General features: G+C 46.3%; 2 protein-coding genes across 2 annotated transcripts in view; both read right to left on the bottom strand.

The window, feature by feature from the left end:
- The window catches only part of Adamtsl1 (ADAMTS like 1), a 996,797-nt gene that overhangs the window by 175,191 nt on the left and 796,568 nt on the right, over positions 1-25,038 (bottom strand). The window contains exon 15 of the mRNA XM_023715857.1: positions 4,260-4,564. Within this exon, the coding sequence (XP_023571625.1) occupies positions 4,260-4,564 (305 nt within the window). The remainder of the gene's footprint in view (positions 1-4,259; positions 4,565-25,038) is intronic.
- On the bottom strand, positions 11,313-12,659 carry LOC101561902 (DNA primase small subunit-like). Its single transcript, XM_023715833.1, is given in 4 exon segments — positions 11,313-11,752; positions 11,755-11,804; positions 11,806-11,911; positions 11,914-12,659. Coding segments are annotated over 4 exon segments (1,233 nt in total). The 5' UTR covers positions 12,623-12,659; the 3' UTR covers positions 11,313-11,384.

Here is a 25,038-nt window from a genome sequence, read left to right as displayed (position 1 = left end):
GGTGTTGGTGCTGGTGGTGGTGGTGCTGGTGGTGGTGGTTACAGTGGTGGTAGTAGCAGCAGTAATAGAAGCTGCTGAGATATGGTAGTGAGGGTAAAATTTCAACCTGATCGGCTCTGGATTATGCTCTGGGGATTGATAGTGTGAACTTCCAGAGGCGTCTGGGCGGGTCCTGGGAGCGCAGGCTCAGGGATGTCTGCCTGGCCCCTCACCTCCTGCCGTGGTCCTCCCTCCTTACCACTCTTTGTGGCCGCCATGCACTAGCAGCGAATGCCTCGGAGCCAGCTGGCCAAGGCCTGCAGCTGCGAGCTCCTGCCTCAGGCTGCACATGTGGTGTGGGGTTGCAGTGACGAAAGGCCTCGCAGCACAGCGTGCGTGGCGTGGCGGGGGCTCCCACGTAAGTCACTGCTTTACACTCCACAGTCGTGACCGTGGACTACCTAGCAGCCATTCGAGATCCATGGTGTGATTCGGAGGGTCGTGACGACAGCCACGGGATGCAGCCTACTGCTGTGTGCAGGACCAAGAGCTGTGGTGTGCTAGACATTCTGTGTACTTGCCTACCTGGTAGTATTAAATGTTTGTAAATGTTGCTCTTGAGTAAGACATTTAAATTTTATTCAATTGTTAAAAACCTTACAAAATGCACTGATGATTGGAGGTAGGAAGTGACTTCAGGACTTTTCACATGTTTCTCTTGAGAGCACTCACTTCAGGTTGGACATAGTGTCCCATACCTGGAAATCCAGGGCTGGGGAGGCTGAAGCAGTCAGACCTTGGAGAACTTAAGGCCCATCTGGACTACACAGAGACCCTGCCTCAACACCTGCCCCACCAAAAGAGAGTGGTCAATCCAGGAGTGAGTCAGGGTTGTGAGGAATGAGCGCGATTTCCATTCAGCCCTTTTACAACTGCAAGAGAAGGGGGTGGTGAGGATTACGCTTCTAACAGGATATCAGTAATCTCTCTTAGATACCTTAAACACAAATTTATGTTACCACAAACCACTAATCACAGCTACAGATAAAAACCACCTAGGGGGTGGTTAAGGGCTGCGATTAAGAAGCTTCCAGAGTTATTAAATCATAATCTAAGGTATTGTAAAGCCTTGCCCACGGCCTCTGCACCACTTGCCACGAGGCTCGTGGCTATATTTGTGCATTTCCTCAACTTTAAGTGGGTTCTGGCTGGTAGAGAAATCCAAGACAAGTTCTGCAGTAGTTAAGGAGTACCTGGGGCCACCCTGCGGCCAGCACTCTGTGGACCTCGGTAGGAGCAGGTCGAAGGCAGGGCGTCCTGTGGAACCACAGTGGAGGCCTAGCGTGGGTGGGAGTGAGGCGGAAGGAGGGGCTGCCTGGGGGAGGGGATCTGGAGAGAACTGTGAGGCCTGCGGTTGGGGCCGGTGCAGCCCAGGGTTGGGAGGAGCGATGGGAGGAGGCCGGGATGCGAGGGCTTGTGTGCTGTTTCCAGAAGAGCTAAAACTGATCCGGAGACCATTCCTTCAGACCGACAGGGAGCACATGTTTAAGTATACAATTGAGGATCTAGTTTCGCCTTTCGTGGCAGGAGTAAAATGGGAGAGGACTCCTAAAGAAAAAGGGGCAATACATGTTCTGCAGATCTTCATGCGGGTTTTAACATCTAGAAGCCAGGCTGGAAGCAGCTCAGGCTTGAAACAGGTTTCTCTGTCATGCCTCCGGTGTCACACATCGATTCGGAGGTGGGGAATCGAACAAGGAGGGGACAGCGGCATGCAGGACCCAGGTCTGAGCAGCGAGGCTCACAGACAGTCTTCCAGGTTTTCTGATTTTCTGTGCTGTGTCTCCCAGCAAAGCATAATTGTTACATGGTATTTGGTGACAGTGTGGGAAGCGCAGCCCGGGCCTGCAGACTGGCTTACTACTAGCCCTGCGCCAGGGGCAAGGTGACTTTGTGTCATCATATTTCATCTCTTGAGAGTACAGAAACAATAAAATTAGTCTGACTTGCTCTACAGCCCCGGAATGACTTACAGTCTCTGTGCTAATCTTGCACACCTTTAGTTGGTTTCAGCAAAAATTATATACATATATATATATAATCTTGTGGGCTATATTTTGATGAAAGATCAAAGTTGATAATACAGAAAAATGTTACTGCCAAACAAGGACTTGAAAATATGCAAGTCATATATTGAAATAATTTCTTAGTGTATATGGGCATCATATGTACCATATAACCCATGCATATTTTCACTGCTTTAGAATTTTCAACTCTAACATTTTAGGCGTAAGTGTATGACCCTGGCATAGTGACATAGCTACAGATAAGTGTGATCAATCGATGACCGTAAACGACCTAAGAGTTTTTAGTAACTCTACCCTCCCTTAGACAGAGCATAAATAATGTACACATAGCCCTATACAAAGGCAGTTCCTACAGGTAGAGATCGTGTATCAAGTATCCAGGTCTTATGTCTAAGTCTCTTCTGAAAACACTCAACATAAATTCCACATACATTCTGACTCTTCATTTTATATGCCTAGATGGTCAGTGGAATGGTCCGACTCCTGACGCTGAAGGCATTTGGTATTTCTAGGCTCTTTCTGCATCTGCTGCTGTCCACCTGCTCATAAAGTTCCGGGCTTGCCTTGCAGCCAAGGGCCTGACTGAGGGGCTACACATAATGGTTCCAAAGCACACTTGTTTTCACCTGGAAGTAGTGACTATCCAATTCCATTCACCATGGAACTGGGATAAAAACAACCACCTGAACGCCGAGGCAGTGGTTATAGTGGAAAGAGGCACTAGCCTTTGCCCCGCCCTCTCAGTTCCTGCCTGAGCTCAGCAACCAGCAAAGCTTGCTGACCCTCCTCCCTCATTCAGCAACAAAGAGAAGATACCTTCAAAGTCAGCGGAGAGAGCCGTGTCAGCGCAGCGTTGCCCGCTGCGGTCTAGGAAGCCGTCTTCCAGAACCACCGGGAAGAATTTTGGCTTGCAGTTGCCAGAGCTCTCTCCATTAAAGCGCTTCACAATTCTGGGGCTCAAAATTGGAAAATGTGGAATCAAACAAGAACCTGAGGGCCAGGACTTCCAATGGTTACGAAGACATGCTGGTCCCGTGCTAGTGCTTGTTCCATTACCCGTTCCTTCTCAGCGCCACGGGAACACCGTGGCCACATTTATTCTAACATTCTCAGTTGTAACAAACGATGCCATTTAAACACTTTCATAGTTGTCATGGTTTATAAAACAACTGTGGGAAAGGACTTCTCCTCGTTAAGGCATTCTCTTATGGGAACATCAACACGCCCACACGGCGACTGAGGAGGGCAGACTTGGGCTCTCCCTTACCTAGCACAGCCTCTCGGGAGAAGGCGTGGGTGACAGTGGCAACTGACATCCACATGTATCTCTACAGCAGCAAGAAAGACCACAATCTTGAAGTAACTTACTTCTTGTTATAATCCTTTTTATAGCACCTGAAATAGAGAATCGCTGTAGGACACGCTAATTAGCTGGGGTTAATATTTCTGAACTGTATAATACTTCAAAGATTGTACTGGACCCCACATAAATACACATTAACTGACAAACAAGTTAATTTTAAATTCACTGGAGGTATTTTTGTATCAACATGGAATAGACCAGGTCCAGGAAGCATACGTGTGAACAGCCGAGCTGAGCCGTCCTAATGAGGCGGCGGCTTTGGGAGCTGCCTGTGCACATGGAGACGCGGCGCCTGGCAGGGAGAAGAGTCTGTACTCCGCGCTCTGCCGCGCACTGCTCGTGAGGTCCTGCGCAAGTTGTCCTGCTCCTTGCTCTCTTCATTGTAAGACAGAGTGGCGGCTGCTTTGACCACTAGAGGCAATTCCAGCTCATGCTGCCGTGTACACTGTGCTCATTTGTCCTTCGTTCAGCAAGCCAGTTGAGTAGAGTGGAGGGGCTCTAACCTGCTCTCAGACATAGCGCCCTGTTTCGCACCCGGGGCCTGGGCTCACACTGTGTGCGGAGACAAGGGTTTTGAGCAACGTTCGGAGCAACACACCTGCACTCGCATGAAAGCACAGACATTGGGTGTACTGGCCACTTGCTGCCAGCAGATGCAGAGCCCCTGAGGTCCGGGGACAGAGCCAAGCGGGTTGTGTTCATTGTGCCTCTCTTCCTACCCTGCTCATCAGTTTTGAAATGGGGCAATCACATGAGACAGCTGCATGCAGGGAAAGGAGACAGAAAAAGGACAGAAGATGGCTGGGGCTGGGCCAGCCGCCCCTCCTTACCTCCTCCACACGACTGGGAGCACTTGGTGAACCCCTCGTGGGCCCAGTCATATAGCACGTCGAGCTCCTGCAGGCCACCCAAGAGCCCATCCGTGTCATCGTCTGTGTTAAATTCAGGAAACTCCCCGCTGCACGGTCCCGCATAACAGGCACGCTGGGATGCCGGCCTGGGCCCTTCGCACTCGTCAGCAGGCAGGTCAGCCACGGACTGTGAGAAAGACAGGAGCACCTGGCACCTGACTATTCGCACCTGGATCCCCACACCACACGTGACTGTGCAGGCCGACCAGGCCTCTGGGACGAACCTATAGTCGGCAAGCAGACAAGAGGACAGGATGAGAAACCCCAGGTGGGCGAGTACAGGAGTAGTGCCAGGCCACATGGCACCTGCCTCCACTTCCCAAGCTGTCCCAGGGTGTGCGCAGGGCTCCCCTCCCCTGCCCTGGCCATGGGAGCTTCCATTTAGCTCACGAGCTCCTTGGTCACTGATTCTAGATTCTGATGTGAGTCACATGAACTCCCAGCTGCGAGACACTCCAGGGCCACCTGCTCAGGCGCCTGCATCCACGTGCGGCTCTGAGCACCTGGACTTGGAGGTCTTCCGCTGAGCCCCAGCACGTGTGCCTCTTATAGAATTGCGGCTATTCTCACAGCAGCAGCCAATGCTGACGCTAAAACCCAAAGCAAAATGAGCCCTAGAAGATATTGAGGAAAGAGCTTTCCCTTAGGCTGGATCTTGCGCTTGGTAACTCTTTGCTTTTCTGCTTAGTGCGTTCCCCAAGATGTATTTATATGCATAGAGGGCTTTTTTGGTCAGCTTCCGAGAATGGCACAGCCTTTTTCCTTGCACATTCTTTGAATCAGTCTGAACTCCAGTTCTTATTGGAGAGAAAAGCCATCCATAGGCGTTACCGGAGGTGAGAGCGTTTGCACCGATGCGGATTGGTTCAAGACCCTCTTCCTCCCACTCCCTGAGAGAAGCTATGCTGGAAACGCGTTTTCCCTTGGAGTTTCCCTGGAATGTAGGAAAATAACCAAGACTAAAACAAGGTTTCTTTTTCCTATTAGTCACCCATGGCCATAGCTGCAATGACCTTGTGAACGACCTTGGGAGAAAAGCCTGAGGGAGCCACTAACGTTGGCAAACAGTGTAATGATGTGGAGAGAAAGCTTCGGGACAAAGCTTTATTTTCCGAGCTCCTGTTGCTTCCTCACAGGGCACTTTGCTGCAAGGGTGAAAACCTGACTTCCTAACCTTGAGTTAGGCACAAAGGGAAAGAGCTGATAAGAGGGTCGAAGTGAATTTTTTTTCTTTTTTGCACAAAGTCTACAGGGTCTCACTGCAAAGACTAGGCTCGTAGTGGTCCTCCTGTTTCGTAGTCTTAAATCCCAGCAAGTGCAATGGCTCCTATCCCGTTCAGGGAAATAGAAATTCCAATTGCAAATTAATCCAACTCTTCACACTGCAGAGCATACTACAGAGATGAACCCCGGGCCGAGCCTGGGCTGCATGGGCAGCAGGGGCCGCCGGAAGCCGGCCTTGGGCAGAGCGCACAGCTGAGGCCCCACAGCCCCCTTCACAAGAGCAAGCCCCAAAGTAGTGCCCAGAAAGCTTCGTCACAGCTTTCCCATGTGCTCTCCCTCTTGTGTCTGACTTGTCTATCTTCCGGCACATAGACAATGTGGGGAAAATATCCTGAGAAGATTTAGTTCTGTTCTCTGTGAATAATGACACCGGCAGGAGCATTTTGGAAATATAAAACCAAAACCCGCAATCGAAATGATTTTAACTGTTATCATGCACTCCTACCCAGCTGCCGGTCCTGGAACAAGAGTGATGACAAATACGCAGCGCTGCGGGTTACCACACGGGTGTAAACAGAAAGGAAAATGCACGTTATTCTGTGTATCAGGAAGGCTTGAAGGCAATGATTAGCCTGCAGCTTTCACAAAAGTGTAACCACAAATGCCTCTTTAGTAATGCAGGGACAAAGCTTCTCAATAAAAAGGACGCAAGATCTCAGAGAGCTGCATTCTAGTAAGTTTTCCTAAGCGGCAGGGATTACCCTTCAGTGACTTACAGTGGATCTCTTTGTATCCAGCACCACAAAACAGAATCTTAAAAGGTAGATTTTTTTTCCTCCAAAGGTGAATGGCCTCTCCACAATTCCACGGGCCAAGGCCATCCACAGGGTCCCACCTGGCTTCAGCCCGGCTGAGTGGGCTGAAATGCAGCACCTGTCAGCTTCCTGCTCTCAGGCGAGGAGGGCAGGTCTGGGCCCCGGAAGAGCCAGGCCCAAGCCCGCCTGCTGGGCTCCTGTGTTCCTTGCAGCAATGGTATGCACGGGTATGTGGAAGTAGTGGCTGTAGGTAGTCGGACCCCTCCATCTCGGGCCTGGCTCAAAATAAATCCTCTTCCTTTTACCAAAATAAATGGCCTCTTTCGATTTCATCAGTGGTGAACAAAGGAACCTGCTTGTAGGAAACCAGGTGGGAACATTGGCAGTGGCTGTTTCGCGCATGTGTTCCTGGATCTCGTAAGGAGGCAGATGTAGAAAGCTGCAGGGCAGAGGCGAGGGCGTGGTGAGGCCAGAGTCTAGACTCGGCCTTAGAGGTGCCAAGCACCCTCCAATGCATGGGTACTCCTCAGACTTACCTCTTTCCACACGTATAAGCTCAAAGAACAAACTGCTGACATTATTTGTGTTTCATCTTCCAAAGTGAGTTCTGGGTAAAGAATATAAATGACGCACCAACAGGCCGTCAGCTCCCCGCCTGAAACATGCATGACCACCCTCGGTCTTGTTCCAGGACCAGGAAAGCTCTCAAGCTCTCAAGGTCAGACAGACACTGCTGAAGCTCCCGGGATCTGCTGGAGGGGGTGAAAGGGGGTGAAACGTTGTTGTTCTTCTCCTCCTCCTTCTCCTTCCCATTTACAAAAGCTCTATTTCTGGCTTTTTTCAATTCCTTCCTTTCCTTCCATTTTCTCTCCTTCATCTCTTGTTCTCCTTACCATTTGGGAAGGTCTCCCTGCTTATGGTTATCTGTGTTTTACTTTATCCTTTATTTATAGTTTGGGTTTCTTATATAAGAAAAGCCGTGTGATATTGAAACTTGCGTCTGATTTATTTCACTGAAATAAAGTGAAATAAATTGTGGTCTCCAGGTGCACCAATGTACTCACAAAAGCCTCCAGTTCACCCTTATGGTACTCTATTATGTATGAATATTACATCTTCATCGTCACTAATCTGTTGATGTTCATGTTTCCAAGATCCAGCTATGATCAACTGTGCTTCTATAAACTTGGGTATACACGTGTCACTGTAATCTGACGACTTCAGCTCTTCCAGGAGGATACCTAGAAGGGGAATACCTAGAAGAATAGCATAGAAATGGAATTTCTATCTTAATTTTTTGAGGAATCTCTATACTGGTTTCCATAGGCCTTTGGCCCTACCAGCATGCGTTGTTTGTGTTATGATTTGATTTCTTGATGACAGCCATCATTTCTGGAGAAAGGTGGTCCTTCTCTGGCATTTCTCTAATGGCCAGTGATGCTGGACACACTGGAGGAAATACAGCCTCTTCAGTAAGTGGTGCTGAGAAAATTGAGTATCTACATGTAGAAGACTGAGTCGAGACCTTTGTATTTCAACATGTACTAAACTAAGATCAAACTGGATCAAAGATCTAAATGTTAAAGCAGAAAGACTCAATCTGCTAGAAATAAGATAGGTAAAACTCTTGAAGTCAGAGGTAGAGGGAGGACTTTCTGTGCAGAACCCCAGTGGCTCAAGAAATAATACTGAGAATCAACTAATGGGATCACATCAAATTAAAAAGCTTCTGTATGTCAGAGAAAACAACCAACAGAGTGAAAATATATGTACAGAATGAAAATTAATTTGCCACATACTCCTCACACAGGGGACTAACAACTAGAATATGTAAAGAGCTCAAAAAAATCAGACCACCCCAAAAGACAATCAAAAAATGGGCAATCAAAATAAACACTTCTCAGAAGGAGTAAAGATGACCAATAAATACATGAAATCTATAGATTTTAAAGCAGCCCCACTAAATTGTGTGTGTGTGTGTGTGTGTGTGTGTGTGTGTTATTTAGGGTTAATAGCAAAAACCAATAACCATCTGCTTGATGTCACCCAGACAAGAGTCTTCTCAAATGTAAAACAGCCTTCCTGACATGCCTCCCAAGCCGCGGTCCTCAGGCCTTATCAGGTTCACACCAATTAGAAACAATTTGGTTCTTAAGCGGTGCTGTCTCTTGGCTCTTGTCTTTGTCTAGTGCACACATGGTATGATATATTTTCTTCTGTTGAAGAAAGGAGATCATATTTCAAAAGAAATCCATCTGATAGTACAATTGACTAAATGAAAAAGAGCTGTTCTGTACATGAAGCTTTCCCCCATGTCTCTAGACCTCCCAATTCTGTATTTTCTGTCTTGATTTTTCTGGCCACAAGTGGGAGGAAGCTGGGCCAAGGAGAGGGCAGGCAAGTCAGAAGCTTACATTTCATTTGTAGATGTCTCTAGCACTTTCTGAGCCCAAACCTTTCAAATGGCTCCTGTAAAACAGAGCACAGTCATTTTTGTTTTTAAAATCAGTATATGAATCCTAATTTAAAAGTTCTTTTTGTGAACTGCATGATTGTCAGATGAATGAAGAACGGTTGGCTCTTTAAAAGATTGGTATAAACCAGGAGTGATGGTATGGCTGCTCGATTTAGTCTTCCCGTGTCTAGGAAAAGCCGTGCCTGGGCAGGAGGTGGTCGGTGCTCCCGTCTGGTACTCCTATGGAGAGTTTCATTATGCATTTCATTCACAGAATGTTCATTCTTGGAGTATTCTCTCAGTCCATTTTAAGAAATAGAAAACAGTGACATCAAACTCAGTCATAAGATCCCTAGGAGGTTATGCTAGTAGTGGCTATTATGGAGTCAAAAGCATGCACAGAAATAATAAAAACAACCACTTCATGAACTATAATGCTAAACAGAAACAATGTCCTAGTGGGCCATCAGCGTCACGTCATTACAGGCATCAGCCGGAGTTAGGCTTCAGCTCCATGGGCACGTGGCCTGCAGCTAACGCATCATCGCTCCCCTTCTTCTTATCCATTTTAAGACTCTCTTCCTCTCTATAAATATTTGTTCAAAAAATATCATTGAGATTAAAGTACAGATTGCTTTACAAGTATATTGCTTGGATGATGTAACTAGTCTTGTGCTCTAGTTTCAAAACACAAATTAAAATTTACAGGAAACCACATCAGAGCTATTTAATTTTGGTAGCTTGTGGTCATTACACTTTTGAGCTATGAATCTATAGGTGTGGATTTCTTTGTTTGCATGTATGTTTTATATGAAAGTGGTGGCATGGCATTACAGTGAAGAGAGAGGAGGGAATCAATTGAATAGCTTAGGGGAAAAGTCATGAATGACATTAAAATAGATCAAGAGGATGGCCAGATAAGCATCCTTTGTGTTTATCTTAGTCTTTCTTTGATGTTGAGCTGTTTCACTGCTCCGTGAGTTACACAAAATTGATAATGTAGATAGTTCTTGCCCATAGAAATGCATATTAATTTTGTCTAGTAGGATGGGATGGATCATTGCCCTATCTGTAGACCATTTTTCATCCATTTGTAAACTCATTTACCATGGTCATTTACTTACGTATACATGATTCTCTTAAATTACATTTGAGTTGGTTGCACTGAGTCACTGGTTCTCTCATTAGTTAGTGAGGGGCAGTAGTTTCCCGTATAGGGCATTTACCTGTCACAGTTTTAGTTAGCCATACTCAAATATGGCCCAAAAATATTAAACAGAAAATTCCAGAAATAAATAACTCATAACTTTTATTAGAGTATATTAGTATAATCATTCCATTTTATTATTAGTTATTACAATTAACCTCTCACTATGCCTAACTGAAATTAACCTTCATTATAGCTACATATGCATAGGAAAGATACAGGATATATAGGGTTCTTGTACTTTTTTTTCTTATACTTTTTATGTTTGAGGTATCTACTGAGTCTTGGAATTGTCACTGTAGATAAGAGAAATCCACTACAAATAAAACTTTTGACAGATGTTAATTTTATATTTGAAGAAGAAACATGGGATTTCCCTTTTAGGAATTTTATTAATGGCCACAGAAGAATCTAGAAAATAGTATATTGAAAATATAAACTATTATTTGACTCTAGCCAAAATCCTTTTACATAAATATGTCATGTAGAGGCAAACAATACGGACTAGATTTATAGTAGCACATTGTCCCACCTCCCTCGTATCAGTCAGCTGTCCTATTGCTAGGACACAAGATCTGACACTGAAAGTTTAGAGGAGGAAAGTTTAATCTGACTCATGGTTTTAAATCCTGGGTTTCCTGTCTCCAAAGCAGAACTATTATGGCAGAAGTGTGGTGGAATGAAGATGCTTGCTTCATGGCAGCCAAGAAAAGCAAGGACACAGCACTAGAAAGACAGGGGGAGGGCCTAGACATGCTCTCAGAGGCCCTCCACGCTGCGCTGAGCTATGTGGAGATGTGCCCGCCAATCCCTGGGTGACTCCTGTGCAATCACAAGTCCAAGTATCACCTGCCAGCGCTAGGCAACCTGACACCCCAACACGTCTCCTGAAGCTGTATTTACTCCGAATGCCTTCAGGGCAGGTTTGGCTGGCTTGAGTTGCGGGGATTGAACCACCACAACCTGAGCCTGACTGCTTTGTTGAAGCAGCCACTTGAAGAACTGAGCTAAGGGGCAGGCCTCCCTGAAGCTGTATTTAATCTCCAAACAAACACAAGGTCATAATTCTTTTTTTTTTTGATAGTAAAATGACCTAAGCTTGATTATAATTGTAAAATTTTGTCAATGTAGTAAAATCTATTGAAGCTTACATTTTAAATTTATAAATTCTATGGTACATAAAGTTTTAGCTTAATAAATTTTTATTTTTAAAAAAGGAAATTCTGCTTTAAGCATTAAGATGAACATATGCTTCTGTCATGCCTATTAAATGGATCTTGAAGCACTGGATCCCTGGTTGAATGTTGAAGATATACACACTGGTTTGAGGGGAGTTGCTTTCTTTAGAAATCTTTTTGTAAATCACTCTTCTTGAGAAGTTCTCCTTTTCGGGATTTATCCAGGTTTTCAAGAAACTGTTCGAAAACTTTCACATAAGGTGCTAGACTGGTCTTCTTATAATCTCTGGTTCTGTGTTTGATATCAGATCCAGTTTCGTTCTCTACTTTTTCATTTTCATTAGTGGAAATTACACTTAATTCATGGCAAATGGAGCTTATTGTTGGAACAGTAAAGGGATCAAACTGATCTACTTTCTGTAAATCAATAGGCACAGAAATCCGAGCTGTCTTAGGGTGAACACTGAAAGGGCTCTTCAGTAGATGATTGATTCCTTTGCTAACATTGATATCCAGCCGTGGAAAACAATATTCAGCATAATCTCACACTCCAGCCAAGGTCCACATTTGTCATTTTTGATACTTTTTTTTCAGACGCTCCCAACGCTGAAGTGAACTGTGAGACTTCTGGAAGTCTGTCTGAAGTTCTTCATGAATTGTCCCAGGAACAAGAGCTAAAATCTTATCCCAGCTTTATTTTCAAGAATATCTTGATCAACCAATGCATATTTTTCAAAGTATTTTTTAATTATATTTATAGATCTTCTGACAAAAGGGTGAATTTTTTCACTTAGTTGAACTTTCTTTTTAACGTCCTGACCACCCTTTACAAGACTCAAATATTCAACTATCCCAGAACGTACTGCAGAGGACAATTTTCTAACTGATTCATCACAGACCCAGCAATGAACACCTCTCCTTCCAGAATATACCCAGAGATGATGCTTAAACCCAAAGCCCTCCTTTGGCGATCGGTCTATGATGTGTATGGCCATTGTCATGAGGGTCCAGCACTTGGAGCATACGTCTGCAAAGCTATAGCATGTTCTCACATCATCATCGTCTGTCATGTCAATGTCAAACACCAGTTCCTTCTCCTGAGCCTGGAAGGCTCCCAGCTTCACTGTATTATGTTGACTGGGTCTGTGAGCATATACTGCGCCTATATCACTCTTGTATGGATTCCTTTTCTGCATTTCCTTTTCCAATTCACTCTGGTTGTTGAAGGATTGGTAACGAATGTAAATATCATCTTTCAATGTGAATGAAAATTCTCGGTTTTGAAAGTAATTCTTTACCACTCCGCCGTAGTTGAGCCAGCGATAGTACTGGGAGTAGGGGGAGAGCCTCCGGTAATAAAGCTTGAGCAGCTCGGGTAGCTCGGCGGGGTCAAACGACTCCATAGCAAAGAGACCTTTCAGTCAGTAACACAGCAAGGACTGGCGGGAAACGCGCAGCCGGCTCACAACGTCACAATTCTACCGAACACTATACAACTATCATTCCTGCAACTAAAGATACAATAATCCTTTGTCAAAGTTTCAAAAGTTACAGTGCTTTTAAAAAAATGTCCAAGGCCGCTCTCTTATGAGACTGTAAATAAACTATTAGCTACAAACTTCTATAAAGTCAAAATCAAGTTACACAATCCCAAGATACAACCGCACAGGTTAAACACTTCTATTCCAAAAGGGGGAGGTGGAGGGCTAGAAAAGAAGTGGACCAGAGCAAGACTGAAGCCCGCAGGACAGCCGTTACTCCTGCGGCTCCATCTCGGGCGTCCTGGACGCAGGGCGGTAAAACGTGGGCTCGGGCAGCACCACCTCGATGCTTTGCCCGCTGCGCACGCACGGCCTGCCTTCCTCGGCGCACATCCCGCGTTCCTGGCGTCTCCGGCTTCCCGAGGTCCCCACGGCACCTTGGCTCCATCCTCACCTAGACTCAGGATTTGCCTCAAAATTGGGGTGGAAGCCCCCTGCCCACACAGCTCTTGCATTCTGCGTGCGGGTAAGCCAGCATCGTGCGGGGCGTGCCCAGAGCTGGCTGGGCAGAAGCAGCAGCCAGGCGTCTCGGGCCGCGGCTCGTCCGCCTCTGAGTGCCTGGCCGCCCAGCACAGCGAGCTGGCTGCTGAGGAGCCTGTTCCCTACAAGACCCCCGTGGAGCCGCGCTGCCGGGGAGTCCCTTCTCAGAGGAAAGGTGGGCGCTCTGCAGCCCGCGCCTGCGCTGCTGGGCTCCTGCTGACTGCTGAGGAGTTCTCGGGAGTCTTCCTTCTTGTTGCGCTACGAATTACTGGTTCTCTGTAATGACACTAATACCGTAAGCAATAATCTCCTTTGCCTTCAGCTTTACATGTGGTTCCTCTGGGACCAAAATGTAAAACTGTCATCATGTTTTGCGCTGTTCCTTTTTCTGTCACTACGTAACTGGCTACATCGGCCAGCAGTACCCATGCCACAGCTGGAATGTTAGGCTATCCTGACATTTATTCTGCCAGATTAAATAGGCCCAGTCCTCAGTTCCAGTCTCTTGCAGAGCCTCAGGACATACGCAAATGCGGACGCACTTCTTTGCAGAGGGTAAAGTTCATGCCTTCCCGTCCAGGTGCCATCCACGCGTCCTGAGCCTAGCCTTCAACATGCGGGTCTCCGCTCACCCGAAGCCCCAGGTCCTGTGCGCGGTGCTTTAGGGCCTTCCTACCTGCACGTCCACGGCTTTCCGGACTCTTCCCTCCGAGCAGCTCCCAGGGCCCCGAGGCACACCGGCGCGAACGCGGACGAACGCAGCGCCAGTTCGCGCTTGCTGCGCCATCAGCCACCCCTCCCCTGGGACGCCGCACCTGACGCCCACCGTGCAAAGGAGGAGTGGCTTAATTAGCGTCATGGTTTCAGGATGATTCCATCCACCATCAGCGGGCTCCATGGAAGAATCACCACGGCGGCAGCCTTATCCCTCTACGAAGCCCGTGGCTTCTTTTTGGATCACGGAAGCTGTGAGCGCGAGGGGCCCGGCCTAACAGACCCAGGCCCGCCCCTGCAGGACACACCGGACACGCCCAGAGCTGCGCTGCTCCAGGGCGGCGGGTGGTGGGTGGGTACGCGGGTCAGTGCGCTGGCCCCTTTCCATTTTTTAAAAATCCAGCCTTCATTTGAAAAATCCTTTTAGTTTCATGAGTTGGCTCTCCTGATTCTGGGCAATCCTTAACAAAATACAGAGTGTACTTTCGAGGACAAAGCGCAGTTTCGTGAAGCTCGCCTGGGCATTTGGATCTGAAGAGGCTTTTGGACATGTGAGAAGGTCCTTGCTGCTGCTGGGTAATAAGAGTAGCCTTGGCTGTGCGGTTGGCAGCAATGTTTAGTTAATTAATTAATTAATTAATTAATTTTGCAGTACCGGGGATTGAACTCAGGACCCTGTGCTTGCTGGGCAGGTGCTCATTCTCCTGAGCCATCTCCCCGCCCTATCTGCAGCAATGTAAGGTGCCCAGTAGCATTACCAAGAACAGAGAAATTCTAGAAATTGCCACTAATAATGTCATATCAATTATTATACTCTCTTTAAAGTAAATTTTTAAAAAGTAAAAAAGACAAGAATTAAGGTTTATTGAAAGCAAGCGTTAATATTCAATTTTTTGTCCAATCTTGTATAACTATATCTGTTAATCTGAGAAACAGATTTGATGATAAAAATAGGTAATATAACAACAACCTTTGTCAATTTGCTATTGTTGATTTGAAAAATCTACCAAATCTATTGTTGTAGTATCCTTTTTCTGTCTTTTCATTGCTATGTTTTTGCTTTTGCTTTTACTCTTCAAAATAAAATAAAATAGATTATTAAAAAATGTGAATAACAATTTTTACAGAGCCACGAGTGCAGTGAAATTATTTGAGAAGAAACCTCGGCGCCTTCGCCGACGGCGGCCAGCCAGCAGCAGCGGGAGGCGCGGGCCGACTCCCGAGCACGCATGACAGTACCGCGAGAGCTACGCTTAGCGGCATTCTCCAAGGGGTGGCCTTACTTTTCTCATAACGATGAAGAAATTCATTCTGGGCTCTTTGGGAGGCTGCTGGCCTCTCTGCAAGAATGCCGCAATGATTTTTTGCAGGAAATATCCAGCCCCACAATCTGGAGAGAAATGCCGACAAGTTAGAAGTACATTCTCCTTCCAAAGCAGCGTCGTCCCGGGAGGGCACACTGTGGGGCGCAAGCTCTTTCCGTGCCAGCGCGCCCGGAGATTGTGGGCTCTTGCTTTCAGAGCCCGAAGCTGGTTCAGACGAGATCCGAGTCGTGCTAGAGGGTGGACATGTTGGCCGTCATGACGCTCTCTTCTTCAGCTGTAAGGATCTCAATCAGCGGGACGCAGTCAACAATCAATTTCCACGAATAGCAGCCAGTATCTGCTGGCCTTTGGCAACTCCAGTCTCACCTATCTTGGGCCCAGTGGCATACAACACAACTGACAACAGTTATACTCTTACAGTTCTCCTCTTGAATTACATGTCCAGCCTCTGGTTTCCTTCTCTGGCCACTGCTGTCCCTTTTCTTGTCCTTCTCCTGCCCTCAGACTCTGAATATTGTTGGGTCCAACGCTCAGTTCTGTAGTACCTTCCAATGCATTTTTCTATAATTCCTAGTTTCAAATACCATCAATGTACAGGCAATTTCTAAGTATTTAATTATAATTTTTTCTTTGAAAATAAAATTAATTTTATTAATCAAAAATTTATATAAGGATTCTTACATGCCACGTTAGTACCTATAAAGCACTAGTGCTTTATAAATTAAAGCTGTTAAATCCTAAGAAGAACCTGATAGGTAGAAACTTTTATTGTCCCCATGTAACATGTAGATGAAGAAGCTGAGGCACAAGTCACAGAGTGAGGTTTCATGCTCTGCTTCTGTTTAAAGGCATCTCTAACTTAAAATATTGAAACCAAGACTCAAGATTTCCCCTCTGTGAGCCATTCATTTCCCTGCCTTCTCCACTGCAGTAAATGTTTCTTCTGGCTACCCATTTGCTTAAGTAAAAAAGAAAAAAAATCAAGTGATGCCCAATGGTTTTGTTTTTTGTTCTTGTGGTAGCAGGGATTGAACTCAGGCCCTGGTGCTTGCCAGGCAAGCACTTTTTCTACTGAGCCATCTCCCCGCCCCTAAGTGATGTCCTTGAGGCTTCACCTTCTTTCACTTTCAATTGATCACCAAAATTTATCAATTCTCTTAAAAATATCTCTTAATCTCATTTTAATCTTTACTGCTACCACTTATTGAAGTAACAATGAAAATCACAGCTGGCATACTTTCTCCTTTATGTATCTTACAAATACAGTTCAGTATCACTCTGTTGGGAAATGGGTGCTTTGGGGGACATTGTGAAATGGCCAGTAGGGGTGACTGTGCCTTGCCTAGCACTCTTGGGGGTGTCTGGCTCTGTGGGTCCCTGGACAGGTGTTTTCTTTGGCTGGCCTATTTCACAGCTCCTTAGAGACCAAGGTTTCCTCACAGCGTTGGCAATGACACAGGTGTTTCTTGTCTGTAACGAGGGAGATTGAGCCTCTCAATGCAAATAATTTTGTCCACTGGAAAAATATAAACTTTCCTAAATCTAATTTTCATTTGTATTAGTTTTTAACCTCAGATCTAGTTTCCTGAATAATTTATGAAGTAAATACAATTTTGACATGAGTTCACATTTTGTATTTTCTTCACAATCATAGTCTTACCTTTAGGAAAATTCTATTTTAGTAGTACTATCTTCATTCCAAGTTTGAGACGATAAGATTGGGACCAAGATTTCCAAAGTCATATTCCTGAGTAAAGGGCAGAGTCAGGATCCCAAACCCGGTCCCTGAGTCATGCTTCTCACGCCTCTCTCCATCAGTTTTGGGGTTGCTAGGGGAACCATGGCCACCAAAGCGAAGACTGTCTCTTCTGCACAACCATGGTGCTACTGGATATCTTCTACTCTGGCCACTCTTTATATTACATTCTTTACATAACAGCCAGAGGTGTTTTAAAATGCCAAGCTTTTGTTTCACACTGCACCCAGACCAAGGGTGAGCTCCTTCCCAAAGTGACATCACACCATGCTCTGACATCATCTCCCACCACCTGCCCCGGCCATCACCCTCAGTTTATTTTCTCTTTTTTCATGTCCTTAAATCTGTGTAGCTCTTTCGTGACTGAAGGTTTGGGCCCACATGGCTCACACCTGCATAACCTCTTAATCCCAGTTATCCTCAGGCCTCGGTTCCCTTTCTCAGAGAGGACTTCCTTGATCCCCAAATCTACTGTGTCCCGTTAATCTCTGAGAGCACCCTTTCATTTTCTCAGTGCAGCAAGCAGGCTGTGGAAATCATGAAGTAACCATCTCTCTCACTGGGCCAAATCTCTCTGAAAGTACAACTTTAGATATTAGGTGCTTAAAGTTTTTTCAAATGAATGATAAACAGGAGGTTGAGTTACAGTTCGGAGTGACTTGGCATTGGGCTCATTCTCAGGCTCAAAGACAAAAACCACACCAGATAAAGAGGCAATGGCCTAACAGCTCTAAAAATGAAATTATACTTCTTTGTGTAGATACTGGCATAAAGAAATGAAAACCCCTTTCCACTGTAGGTGTTTCTTATGGTCTTTTACAATTGTATTCAAATTTGGTAGCTGAAGTGGACATCGCTTTTTTTACAGCTATACTTGTGCTGGCCATTTTATGAATGAATTGTTGCATAGTCATGTAGCTTAAGGCAGGTCTAAATTCTATGTCTACTATACTTAAATATCAATGAAATGCTATTTTTTTTTTAAGGATAAAAGGACTTTGAGATAGGTGTTATCCTAAGTAAGTTATACATGACTCCCTGGTCACATTGCCTTTCTTACCTCCAACTACTCAGTGGAGAAAGCATTCTGGAGTATTCTGGAAGTGTTCCTAGGTTAGAGGTAACCAAGAAGAGCTGGTATGTGTTTATTTAATCTACCCCTTGAAAGTCAAGATATTCAAAGTTTGGGGGTGAATGGGAGACAGAAACTTAGCCAAATGCAGCAGGCACAGCGGTAGCCTCATCGGGCCCTTCACACATGACAAACGAGAGCATGCCCCGTGCCTCCAGGCACCTTTCTTTCCCTGTGCTTTTCTGACCTATGTCAACAGGTCATTATTTGAAAGCTTGCTTTTCCTTGAGGATCGTCCAACTAGTTAAAAAGCCATTTCCCGAAGGGACTCAGAGATCATTACAGCTGACAATGCTATCAGCTCACGTGTAGCTCTCGCCTTCGTATGAGAGTGTAGTTTTAAATCCATATTAGTTTCCCTGACTTTGATAAAAACCGAAAGTACTATAAGCTCATAATACTTTCATCAACTATTCTTTTCTAAATAGAGCGAAATTAGTTTATCTTGCAGTCTTGTATAGGTTTACTTCCCTTAATTCAGCAAGTTTGGCAGAGCTTTCCAGAGAAAAGCTCAGCTCATTAAATATGACCTTAATGGACTTAACATATATTGGTGGTGACAGGGTCCATACTTTATTTTGGCACACAGGAACTCCACTAATTTGTCTTTGTCACTCTGCGGCTCAGCTGAGCTTCAGTTTTAGCTTTCTGAAGGCAGCTGCAGGGTGATGGTGGCGGGACTGGCAGATGAGCCTCCTGGGTTGTACCAAGCACCTTTCCACTGACGATGTAAAGATGGCTCTGCCTGCTCTCCTCAGTTTATTATTGATTTTGCTGTCTCTATGAATGCTGGGACAAGTCTTGGAGATCAAGTATATTTAACTCAGAGCTGGGGTGGATCTTTTCCACCTAAACACTTTCTGAACTTTCCTTACTCATTTGTTAAAGTTTCCATGTAGCTCTTTGTTATTCAAATAAAGATAACTAAATTTTATTGTCCCTTACAATAAACCCTGGGCTAAATAAAGCGTGGTGCTTCTGTGTGAGTCTTCACAGGGCCGCAGGGGCGCAGAAGAGAAGCAGCGAGGTGGTCCAAGCCAGGAGCTACAGGCTGAATTCGGGTCACAGAGTGCTGCTCTTGCTCAAGCGCCGCTAGAAAACTATGGAAATCAGAAACAACCCCTGCATCAGCTTCTCCTCTATGAGAAGGGATTTATATACATGTGAGCTCTTACATAGTCTCTAGCCAGATGAGAGATGCCAGAGAAAGCTGGTCACCCAACAGTGAATACACGGGCAACGTTCCTGCCTACCAAATACTTTGCGTGTGTTGATTCAATGCAGAGACTCTTATGACACTCACTCCACAAATGAGGCAAGAAAGGCCCACTGAACTCCATGACTTTCCCGATTCCACAGTCGCCTGTGGGGTCTAACCCCTGCATGCGGCATCTGTCATGGAGTCTCCGCAGAACACCCCATGCAGCTGCTGGGCATGGAGGGAGGATCAAGAATTAAGTGGCTTGCTGTACTTTGATCCTGGAAGAGTTATTTCCTTGGTGGGTCATGAAACAAACAGCCTCATCCTGCACGGACTCCCACAGGTGGTGCCTGAGGGTCAGGGTGAAGATAGCAGCTTTTGGAATCGTCTGCGGTGCCGTAGCCCGGCTGCCAACATGCAGGCGGAAGCCGCTGAGGAATGGGATATAGGATGCCTCATGATTTACTCTGTAAGAAGATTCAGGAAGAAAACACCCTCCCAACCCCTGATTCTCCCAGAGCAGATGGGCGATGGGCTCTGACAGAGAGGGATGCAAGCACGAACAGCAGAGACACACAGAGTGCAGAGAAGAGGGAAGTCGCCAAGGTAAAAGACAGCACGGCCACCAAGGCCACACGGCTCCCGCATAAACTGGCCCATGTGGTGATGGGAGGAACAAACGCACAGTTGGAGAGCTGGCCAAAGCAGTTCAAAGAGTGGACGGCAAGGCACCAGGGCTCGTGAGGCCGGTGCCGGCTGCGCGGTGTGCCGGCTTGGCTCTGCCTGCGCCAATCCTTTCGTATCAGTGCCTGTTTGCGATGCATACTGAGCATACTCGCTGTGGCATATCGCTTCACCTACATCCTGCCGCTTCATCCTTTACTTGCTCTTCTGTCCCCTTCCCTCCTGCCAACTCTTGAAATTAAATGCTTTAGTGTTTTTGAAAAATTTCGTAGTCGTAATGCTCAAGCTGTGCTGGATAAACACAATTCTTGGTTGCTTAAATAGTGCTCAGCTGAGATGACTGCTGAGGGACTCTTAGCAAAGAGACCTGTTTTCACACACACATGGCATCCTTGGGATGTTCCAGGGCCTGAGAATTATGGAGAAAACATCATTCAGGTGCCTCGGACTGAGGCTAGAGATGGCGCTACCTGGATCCTTCTCTGATACTGGTTCACTACAATTATTTGCAGGAAACACAAAAATGCATGCCACATAGTTAAGGTTTCTGGCCGCTTTTTGAAAAATATGAATTCACATTCTTAACCACTGAGTGAAGCCATCCACATTCTTAGGTAACTTACAGCATAATAATAAGAGCTAATAGAAATATACCCTTAATATTTTATACTGGAATACTATTCTCATCGAGCTAAATGAGGCGCCTAATGAGTGGAGCACCACCAGGGGAGCAGGAGTCCTTCTGTGTCTACATTCTTGTGGGCTATGCACACGGTGCATGACGACAGCTTCCCTTCACGCACTGAATTGCCACCATCGCTAACCTGAGTTGCCACCATCGCTAACCTGATTTGCCACCATCGCTAACCTGACCCTGTCTGGCAGCCAGGTGTTACTGCTGCCTTCCATCTTCTTGCCTTTCATCTTTTCTCTACTCTTTCTTCCTCGTGGTTGACACCAAGGGTACTTATGGCAATACATTTAAGCCTTGAATATTATATTAGATCCTCCAAATGGCTTCCTATCCAGGTAAAGTGGTTGACTGAGAATCTACTACAAGAACCAAAGCTTTTTTAAAAATGTAAGCTTAAGGGTTGGGGAAATGGCCCAGTAGAATAGGCACTTCCCTGGCAAGCGCAAGGGCCTGAGTTCAATCCCCGGTTCCGCCAAAAAAAAAAAAAAAAAAATGTAAGCTTATGGCCCACGAGGTACTCAGTCTTACTTTTGGAAGATGGTGTCAGTCAAGCTTTACACCTGGTGGATGCCAGCTCCGTGATGAGAGATGGCTAGTCACAGCTCTGTGTCAGGCATGCAGTGCCCAGGGCTCAGGTCACTGAGCGGTGTGTTAGTGGCCTGTTGGTGACTCAGAGAAGCTAAGGAAAGGAACAGGGCAGACTTGCTGCACACCAGGCAGGGCTCTCGGTGAGGTCCACAGCACAACTCCCTGCTCAGGAAGATTTCTTTACTTGGCTCAGTGGTCACCACTGTATTGTTTTCTCTTTAAGAAATTAAGTCACTGAAAGGGCCACAGTGTGTCCTTGCCTCCAGCCGGTGGCGACGCTTGTGCCTGCATCTCCAGCAAGTCTGAAGTGAGGCAGGCGTGTAAGACAGTAATACATTTTAGCTTCTGTCTAACAACTCTAAGTGTGGTACCGTGTTTGAGTCCAGGCAAACCACTGCCTTTAGGGAAAAGCCAGCGCAGAGGGCTTGCTGCCCACAGGTGGCTTAGGAAACTACCTTTTCTTTTGTATTTTAAGGAACGGTCTACAGGGTGGGTGTTCAGGGGTGTTCAGGGTCTCACCTCTAGATCGGACTCTGGTGATCCTCCTGTTAACAGCCTCCCAAGGGCTGGGATTGCAGGTGTGCACCAGCACACCCAGGCTCCACGGCCATCTCAGCACACCCCGGGGGCGGGGGCGGCATGGCAGGCCAGGGATCGAACCCCCAGCCCCCGTGCCTGCTTGCAGGCGCTTTACTCTGCTGAGCTATTTGGCAGGCTCTAGAAAACTACTTTTACACACCAAGAAAATACACTCATTACAGTGCTCTTACCTTTGCACAGTGCGCATGTGTTCGTCATGCGCAAACTGTTCTGTTCTGGGGACAGAACAGTGAGCGTCTCAGGGCATTTCTGACTCAAGGCCCCGCTTGGTACGACGCATGCGCGTTGCCGCGACGCAGCGCAGTGTGGGCACGCGTTTCAGTACCTCAGGAGGCCCGCGTCTGTGCCCATGTATTCTACATGGCACCTAGTGTGGTGGAAGCACGGTGCCATCACGCTCTTCTGTTGCGTCTTGGCAGGTCATTTTTAGTCTTTTATCGTCCTTTTCTTCTGCACATAACTTACTCAGGTCGCTTTCCAGCATGCTTTTGGCCAGGGAACTAACCAGTCTTTTTTCTTATATCTTTGGGTTACTAAAAATACCTAACATCCAGCAAGGGCAACGCCACATGCTAATGACTGCAGTACCGTGGTTTTCCTGTGTTATTTAATGGGGCAGGCTGTGCATAATGTTTTCACTTTCCATCTGGGGAAGTAAGTAATATTTGCTGCTTTGCTGTAGCACTCAGTGGTGTTAGCTGAAGCCAAGCAAGAGAGAAGGCTCGGGAGAGTGCGCCCCGCCTCCTGCAGGAGTCCAGCAGGGCCAGCCGCGGCTCCTGGAGAGGACACTGAACTCCAGCAACGCCAGCGTCTACGGCCGGGACGCAGAACCACCTGCCAACAGTCCATTGCTTTTTCAGCAGACTTTGCAGAGAAAATCTAGGTTGTCACTCACATTTAGAAATTGGTCTGTGTGGTTTTAAGAAGAAGGAATTAAGGCCATACAAGTTATGTCTCTAAAATTCAAAATCAGTTTTTAAAATGCAACACTTCGGGCTTCTCCTAGGGCGTGGCATATCAATCTCGTAAAGTGTACACACGTGGAGACCGTATGCCTTTCCTCCCACAGCTGCCACTTGTTTCATTTTGGTATCAAAGTCTTGCTGTTCCGAGCATAGCTGTAGACATCTCCTTTATGCTGAACTCCAAGTACCATCTATTTCAATTCAAATCAATCCAAGATGACAATTCCACTATGAATTAATAGTCTAATGCATGACTGTAGTTTTAATAGCTAAAGTATGTTTAACTACTTTTAAAGCTCTTATTAAGATTATTATTATTATTATTTAATGTTTTTAGCACAGGGTCTACAAGGTCTCACTCTACAGATTGGTCTTATAGTGATCCTCCTGTTTTCAGCCTCCCAAGCCCTGGGATTACAGGTGCACGCCACCACGCCTAGTCTCAGTAGCTTTCTCAGCACACCCCAGGGGCGGGGCCCATATGGCATGCCAGGAATTGAGTCCTGGTCCCTGTGTCTGTCTAAGCAAAGCTCTTATTAAGATTAAAGTTAAACAAAAAGCATCTTAATCAGACATTTAGTGAAAAACACACATTATAAAATATGGATGACCATGGTCTATGTGATACTTTGGCAGAAGTTTTTTAACTCAAAATTATCTACCAGCAGAAATGAAATATAATTATGATTATAAAATATTTCTTCATTTTCAACTTTGTCTATTTGGAATATGCTATTCCTGAACATTAGTCAGCATGCAGTGTTACACAGATGGACTGAATGACAAGATGTGGTGTGCAAGAGAGAAGAGAGTTTAGGTAAGATAATAAATATTTGATTTTAAACATGTTTAACCAAAGGACACTTACAAGGAAGAAATAGCTCCAACCACATGGTGTCTTTCTGTATTTTAAATAGGACATTAGTGGATTAAGGAGTTAGTGCCCCTCTCAAATGAACTGCTCACTCCCTCTTTAGTGATAAGATGGAGGGTCAAATAAGCACCAACAAGATGGAGAGAGAGGGAGAGAGGGAGACAGTAAGAAGGACAGAGGGAGAGAGAGACAGAGAGAGGAAGGAGGGAGGGAGGGAGACAGGGAGGGAGAGAGAGGGAGGCGGAGGGACAGAGGGAGAGAGGAAGGGAGGGAGACAGGAAGAGGGACAGAGGGAGAGAGGGAGTGACAGAGGACGGAGGGAGGGAAAGAGAGGGAGGCAGGGAGAGAGGGAGGCAGGGAGAGAGGGAAGGAGGAAGGGAGAGAGGAGGGAGGGAGGGAGAGGGAAGGAGGGAGAGGGAGAAGGAGGGAAGCAGAGAGGGAGGGAGGGAGGGAGAGAGAGAGACAGAGAAAGAGAAGGAAGGGAGGAAGAGAGAGGGAGGCAGGGAGAGAGGGAGGGAGACACAGGGAAAGAGAAAGAAAGTGGGCGGGAGACAGAGACAGAGACAGAGAGACAATAGAGACAGACATACATAGAGAGACACAGAGACAGAGGGACAGAGACACAGAGAGAAACAGACATAGAGACAGAGACAGAACGCTTTTCCAAACAAGCCCTCAAAGGCTGAGCCTGACTTAGCCTCGTCCTCCCTCCAGGGTCCTGCCCTGGCCCACTGCTGCAGCGGCTCTGTTGCACCGGAGTCATCTATGTTTTGCTTAGCTGTGCTTTTACGTAAGCGAATGTTTCCTCTCCTCCACGTGCCGCCGTCGGCGCAACCGAGGGTCCTCACACAGCTGACTTACAAAAGACCTTTCCTTACTGCACCAATCTGCACGTGGGTTGCTTGTGGAATCTCTTGCTATTTTGATTAAGATTCCAAACTTTGTGCTGTGGAGACCACAGAAGGTTTGAACTCAAACAGGATGAATCAGAGACTTACAGATTGAGGCATTCATTGTTATCTCTAGTGAAATGTAAACTAGGGGTTCACTTCGAGGACCACTCCCGTGAGCTCCTTGGGGGCGGGGAAGCGTGCTCTAGCCCAGGATAATAGAGAATGTAGTAAATTAGCTGATCCAGAAAAATTCCAACCAGGGACATTGCTTTGGTCATAACCGAATTTCCCACTACGCTGCACCTCCTTAGCTGCCCGAACAAGGAAGCCGGAGCGCTTCTCCGTGTTCTCTAGTAGAACCAGGACACACTG

Source organism: Octodon degus, unplaced genomic scaffold, assembly GCF_000260255.1.
Source record: "Octodon degus isolate 3935 unplaced genomic scaffold, OctDeg1.0 scaffold00044, whole genome shotgun sequence".
NCBI classification, from domain to species: Eukaryota; Metazoa; Chordata; class Mammalia; order Rodentia; family Octodontidae; genus Octodon; species Octodon degus.
The sequence above is the reverse complement of the archived record's forward strand: the minus strand, read 5'-3'. Positions and strand labels throughout refer to the sequence as shown.